Source organism: Callorhinchus milii, unplaced genomic scaffold (genome assembly GCF_018977255.1).
Source record: "Callorhinchus milii isolate IMCB2004 unplaced genomic scaffold, IMCB_Cmil_1.0 Scaffold6, whole genome shotgun sequence".
Classification (NCBI taxonomy): Eukaryota; Metazoa; Chordata; class Chondrichthyes; order Chimaeriformes; family Callorhinchidae; genus Callorhinchus; species Callorhinchus milii.
In genome coordinates this window covers 10,954,791-10,961,608 of record NW_024704747.1, presented here as the reverse complement: position 1 = coordinate 10,961,608, position 6,818 = coordinate 10,954,791, and the positions used below count along the sequence as shown (strand labels likewise).

At 45.6% G+C, this 6,818-nt stretch overlaps 1 protein-coding gene across 1 annotated transcript; it reads left to right on the top strand.

The window, feature by feature from the left end:
* The first annotated feature begins 4,046 nt into the window (after positions 1 to 4,046).
* Positions 4,047 to 6,537, top strand: cunh21orf91 (chromosome unknown C21orf91 homolog). Its single transcript, XM_007909131.2, is given in 3 exon segments — positions 4,047 to 5,712; positions 5,715 to 6,205; positions 6,208 to 6,537. Coding segments are annotated over 3 exon segments (975 nt in total). The 5' UTR covers positions 4,047 to 5,432; the 3' UTR covers positions 6,412 to 6,537.
* The last annotated feature ends 281 nt before the right edge of the window (positions 6,538 to 6,818 follow it).

The following is a 6,818-nucleotide window of genomic DNA, read 5'->3' as shown; positions in this document are numbered from 1 at the left end:
CTCACCCTCCCCATTGTGGGGCACACGGCCTTGCGAGCAGAGGGAGCGGCGGGTTAGTAGGGTTTTAGAAGGCCATAGAAGTAGGGTGGGGTAAGACTGGAAAGTTTTAAAAATGATCTTGAACTCGACTCCATCAAACATGGTGGGAGAAAGGTGATTCCTTACCCCCTTACCCAACCATTGATCCTGACACAGAGCTTGGAGCTGGAGTACACATTCCAAATAAAATCAAGATTTGGACATGTACTCCCATGGCTTCCAGTTTCATTATGAGGGCTTCATGAGCCATGAGGTCGAAAGCCTTGCAAAAATCAATGTATGCAACATAGGTGGATTTCCCCTCTGCCTTACAACATTTTGCGTCTCATACAAAGCCACAATCTGTCCCACACATTCCTCCTGAGAACACAAGCCAGCCTGCTCCTTCCTGATCAAATCACAAGCCTCCAAATGCATGCGATACATGTGCAGTGACGACCTGAAGCACCAAGTTAAGAGTCACCGAAATCAGTGAGAATCCTCTGTAGTTTTTGGTCTCACTAGGGTGCCCCTTCTTGTGGAGAGATACTACCATTGCACTCAGGAACACTGATGCCTTCAGAGTCTTGCTGACACACACTAGGAGGGCAGGTCCGAGGCCAATTGGAGGTTCCTGGCTTAGATCTATAAAATCCTCGCCACTCACTACCTCCGCCTTCAAAGGAGTTTTTAGGAACTCAACATTAATGCCATCCACATCTGCTGCCTTGCCATTAGAAAGTGTCGCCGTCATTATGGTAAGCAAAGTGTTGCAGTCCACTCAACAGATTGGGTTACTGAGGCCTTTAATCTGCTCCACCTGGGGAGGACTTTTTTTTCCCAAATAGCCGATGAGGAAACTGAGGCTTGGGATGACAGCTTCTGGAAGGCGTTACCTGGAGTCCAAATTCATGAACATACTGCCTCAGTGCCTGCCATCCACCTTAATTGACCTGCAGAGAGGCAAGCAGCTGCTGCTTAAGATACTGGTGGAACCATCGCTAAATGGGAAGGGATGTATGTTTGAGCTGTGGACAGGAACATGATGGCAATGCTCTCACACATTTGCTGAGCTGTGTTGCCCACCAGAAGCTTGCAGGGAGTTTTTAGTACCTACCATCCACCTAGTGAGCTCAAATCCTCACTTGTCTGTCAGATGTCAAATGACAAACTAGTGACTATTATCCTGGATGGTGGTAGGGAGGGGTGGAGTAAGCAGGGTTTCCTTGGAGCTGAACTGGCTACAAGATGACAGGTTTGGCAACAGATTGTTGGAATCGAACCCACCCTCTGTGGTGGTCTCGGCAGTGCAGTTCCTGAGTCAGGTGGGTTCACGGTATTCCAAGGCACTGTTGATGACAGCACAGCAGATCTGGCTAATCAGCAGATCTTGGAAGGACAGGGATTCTTCCCACTCAGCTGCTGTTAACCCTGCAAGCCAAAGCTCTAACGGGTAACGTGGTCTTAAACTGGACAAGCAGCTGGAAAGCTTGCCAGGTAGTGCAAGATATGAGTTTTTTAGCTGGTTGAACTCCAGCAGTACCGCAACACATTCTGGGGTCGCCAAGCTTTGGTTTATGCCAACTGCGCTGATTCTGTGAAGTGCATTGAGACATCTAAATGATGTGATAAGGCTCTATATCAAACACAAAGATTATTATTATTATACTACTTTCTGGAATTAGATAAGCAGGATGCGTCCCTCCAGGGAGAGAGTGCTTATTCCATCCTAACAAATATCTCTGGAATTTCACTGTAGGTGGGATACATGGAATTCTCAGTTTGCTTTGGATATTCTTCAGAATGATGAGGGTTTCCGAATGTGTCAGACACCATTCTGAACCTCCAAATAATCTGCTCCACATTTCCTGCAGTTCTTCCACCCTCCATGCAGATAAATCTCTGCTGTTGGGTCAGATGCCAACTCTAGTTAATGCAGACCCCCCTAAGGATTTGTCAAACAGTGACACAGCCCAGAGAGACCAGTTATGATTGATGACAGACTTCAGCCAGCGGAGAAAAGATTTGGAATTGTTCATGTATAGTTACACTTCCTTATTGAGTGATGATCCCACTTCATTTCTCTAATAACCTTTCTGGCTTCATGCCGTGCTTGGTCGTAAGTTGCCTTTACAGTGGTTCTAGTTTGCTTGAAGAAAGTTTCCAAACCCGTTTAAAGGCCTCTGCTTTCATCAAATGGCTCTCCTTCCCTTTCTCATTACCTTGATAAGCCCCATGTCAGAAAGGAGTGCCTTACAGGCTGCAGATTCCGCTTCCTTACTACCTCGCTGCAGAAGCATAAAAGTTCTTGGCTACATCGTCAGTTGATAAATCCGCGCTGTCAGGCCTCACACACAGCCTCACCCAGATGTCATGGTCAGCAACACCCCTTATGTGCTGGAGTGCTTTGGCACAATCACTCATAACACAAGGCGTACCAACAGCTCCAACCTGACATTCACCTTGTGTCACACCAACCACTCCCCGTCCCCACAGCCACAGTCACACCAACCACTCCGCCCCCCCCTCCACCCACAGCCACAGTCACACCATCCACAAGCCCCTCAGTCACTGTCACACCAACCACCCCCACCCCCCACAGTCACACCAACCACTCAGCATCTTGACACAAAAGTCGACTGGCCAGAGGGCAGAGGTTTCCCAACATTGACGATCAATGCAATCGGAGAGTGTCTGACATGCCAAGCCGTTACACAGCTGATCGGTTGCTGTTCCATTCTGCACTCTGCACTTGAAGCTAATATACTTAAAAGGAATAGTTCTTTCTCCTGCCCAATTCTGCAGTATTTTCCCCCACGTGAAGGGTTACTATTAAATTTGTTCCTCGTATTCTAATGGCTACAAAATTCTGTTTGCTAGAGGACAACCCAGCAAAATTGCTTTTTGCAATTTCCCTACCTCCGTTTTAACTTGGTCAAAGTCTTTTATACTCTCTATTCCCCCGATCTTAGTAAGCCTCTTTTATAGTGGTCTTACCAATATAATGTAGCTATATTGTTACGTCTTCTTAAAACCCCCTGTAACTGCTTTCTGTCTGTAGTGTTTTCAACTTTTCAATTTTTTCAAGGTAGCGTTCAGAAAAACCTACCCTGTCATCGGAAATTAGGATTTCCACTTGGAATGTTACTACTTGGCTTGTACATAGGTTTATTTTAAACCGTGCTGTCGTAAGTGCCTCCAGCACATTTTTTAATTTTTCAACAAGGTCATTCGAGTTATCGTCAGCCCAGAATATGTCGTCAACTTAACAGGTTACCCTGGTGTCCCTATCACTGGCTGTTGTGTACATTCATTGAAAATGGATGGACTATTACATCAACCCTGTGGTATCCAATTCCATACATATTGCTGACCCTTGAATGTAAGGGCAGTTTTCCACCAATCTTCACTTGTTAAAGGTGGGCTCCAAAAACCATTAGCTAAATCTAAAGTGGTTTTGGATTTACCTCTAGGTAAATTGTCTAATTCACCACTTAAGTAGGTACGTTGTCCTGCGGCTTTTGCGGTTACGTTATTAAGGTGTCTGAAATCAACCACCATTCTCCAGGACCGATTGAGTTTTTAACTGGCAGAAGAGGCAAGTTTGTCTCAGATTTGTTATGTTCTCAACAAACAATGTGTAGAACACTCTTTTTCCAATAGTCCAATAGTCCAAAATCCAATAATCCCACCAAATACCCTCTACTCAGTTCTCTCTGCTTCCTGCTTTCTCTCACTCCTGATCTCCTTCCATTGGTCCTAGTCAATTGGTCCTTATTTATTAATTAATATCCAACTTCTTCCCCTTTTTGGTTTCTCCTTATATTTTTTCTTTGTGTCTCAGTTTTGTTCAATAATCTCCTTGTGGTTTTACTACTCTTCCTGACCTGGTGGTTCTCAATGTTTCTTGTATACTCGGATCTTCTTTCTGCTCTACTTATCTTCCTCTGTCCTTCTATGGCATATTTCTCATGATGTCTTTCAATATATTTTTCCTTTATCACTTTTAAGCCAATGTGATCTTGGGTTTTTATCCTTCTTCCAAATTTCTCCTTTTGTCCAACCTTCTGTTTTTAGGTTTTTCTTCCTGAATCAGATTCCCTCTCCTCTTGTAAAAATGTTCTCCTTTCCTGATTCATTTTGTGGTCTCCCTCCATTTCTCTTGTGTTGTACCTGCAGTCTCAATTTTTTCTTTTCCGATATTAACAAATCTCTTAACTGTCTTGACATCAGTATTTGTGCTGGTGAATGTCTCTCATTGTGTTTTGGTGTGTTTGTATCAGCCAGAATTGCTAGGTGCTTATCTGCCTTTGCGTTGCCTGACTTCTTCCACATTTTCTTTTTAGTCTGTATTTCCCGTTCCACCAGACTATTGCTTTAGGGATACCCCGGTGAAGTTGTCTTGTGGTTTATTTCCTTGTGAATCTCTTGTATTCTTTGCTTGAAAATTGTCACTAAGTATCTGCTTTGGTATGCCAGGCTGGGCAAAGATTTCCTTGTTTTGTTTCCACTATAGTTTCCAATGTTGTGTCAATCAACTCTTGTATACTCACTATATCTCAATGTATAGTCTATTATCATTAAATTATAATAAAACAAATAAAAACAAACAAATAAAACAAATCAGTTCCTATTTTGGTCCAGGCTTTACTTAGTTTCTCATGCCATATAATTGGTTTGTGTCTTTCCTGGTTTTGATATCTCGCACGTTTCACATTTTCCAATACAGTCCTCTATCTGCTTATTTATGTCCAGCCAAAACAGAACTTCGCTCTTCTTTTTGCTTTTTCTATTCCCCAGTGTCCTTCATGTATGTTTTTCGATACGTTATTCCTTAATTCTTTTGGTATCATTATTCTGTCTCCTCAATATATGATGCCTTTTCACTGGTATATTTACTTATGCTATCTCTTTCGTTTGCTTCTCTAATCTCTTTCTCCTGTCTTGTTGCTTTGCTATTTCCCATACCTAGAATTCCATTTCTTTTTCTAGTTGCTTGTCCTCTTTACTTGCCTTTTGACTGGTGGCTTGACTTAGTATGTCTTCCACATATAGTATTTTCCCAGGTTTGTACTGAAATTCAATGCTATATCTCTGTAGCCATATTCTCATTCTTTGTCGTCTTGATGGTGTTTCATTGAGCCCTTTTCCCAGAATGGCGTCTAATCTTTTGTGATCATTTTGTATAATCATTTTTTTCCCAAATACATATTGCTTGAATCTTTCGCATCCAAACACCACAGCTAAACACTCCTCTATCTGGGCATATTTTTTCTCGATTTCCAAAAGATATGCATATGCATATGCTATGATTTTTCCTCCTTACATTAATACAAAGTCTGGGTCCCATTACTGCGACAGTGTCACCGGTTGTGAGTCTCTGTTCGGATACAGCGTTGCCATTTCCGTGCGATATGAACGAAGAGCAGTTTGTTAACATCGACCTGAACGACGACAATGTTTGCTGCGTGTGTCAGACGGAGACCGAGACCGAGATGCTCTCGTTCTGCCACCTCTGTTTTGAACTCAGCATCGAAGGAATATCCCGCTCCACTCTCCTGCACACCCAGTCGCTGAAAGGCCACCGGGACTGCTTCGAGAAATGTCACCTCATCGCCAACCAGGACCTGCCTCGCCCCAAGGTGTCCAGGAGCACCTACAGGGACATGAAGGACGTGCTGAGCCGGAGGATCAGCAGATCGTGCAGTACGCCCAGAATCAGCGGGTGGAGGCTGACCTCGAGCAGGACAGCCCCCGAGTCTCGCTGAGGACAGGCTCCAGCCTGGACTCCATCCCCTTCCAACACCTGCACCCGGGCCACACGCTGCTGGTGGGGTCGCAGCTGCCGCGCTACGCCCCCTGCTGGCCGGACAGCGGCCCCCGGGGACTCTCGGAGTGCGCTCGGGGTGTCCTTGAGGGCGAGGTGGGTTGCGCCTTCCGGCTGGGGATACTGGGCACGTCCGGGGGCGGCTTTGGCCGGGGTCTGCGTCCGGTGGTCGCCAGAGGAGGAGGAGGAGGAAGAAGAGGAGGAAGAGGAGGGCGAGGAAGAGACGGAGAGCGGGCAGAGGAGGAGGAGGAGGAATGGGAGGGGGTGCCTCGCTCGGAGGGAACAACCGCCAGGTCCCGGCAACAACGGCATCGTCACAGGAGCCGAGAGGAACTGAACGCTTCCAGTGTTGAGGACTTGGTACACAGTTGAACGATGAACTCTTGGGTCACATCAAAGACGTCTTCGAGGAGTTGACACAGGAGTTGGAGGAGAAAGATTCTCTGTCGTCCGAGCTACAGGTCCGTTACATCGCCATCGAACAGCTCTTCAAAAACCGCTCCAAGTTGCCATGGCTCCGGGTCGGACGGGGAGGGGTGAAACCCAACGTACCCCTGAGCAACTAAAGCCCCCCCTCTTCCACCACCACCACCGTGTACCAATTACTCGGCGACGGAAAGATCCTGAGCCAAAAAATTATGGGACGGGCAGTGTGAGGGATGTGAGAGAGGAGGGAAACAGACAAGAATTGACGCAAAAGTTAAGAGCACAGTGTTACCGAAGAACAACATGACAATTCGTTCGAACCCACTCCCAGCTATTTTCTACGTCCCCCGTTTTCCCCCCTCGCACCACACACCACCCCCACCCACGACTCCCACACACCCCCACCACATATTTTATATCCTTTTTTGTACTGCACATTCAGAAGAGAAAATTGTAATTTTCTGGGGGTACTTTTTTTCAATGCGCGATATGTATAACAAAAAAAGTTACGAAAGGAAAATATATATATATATATTCAGGTCAATTA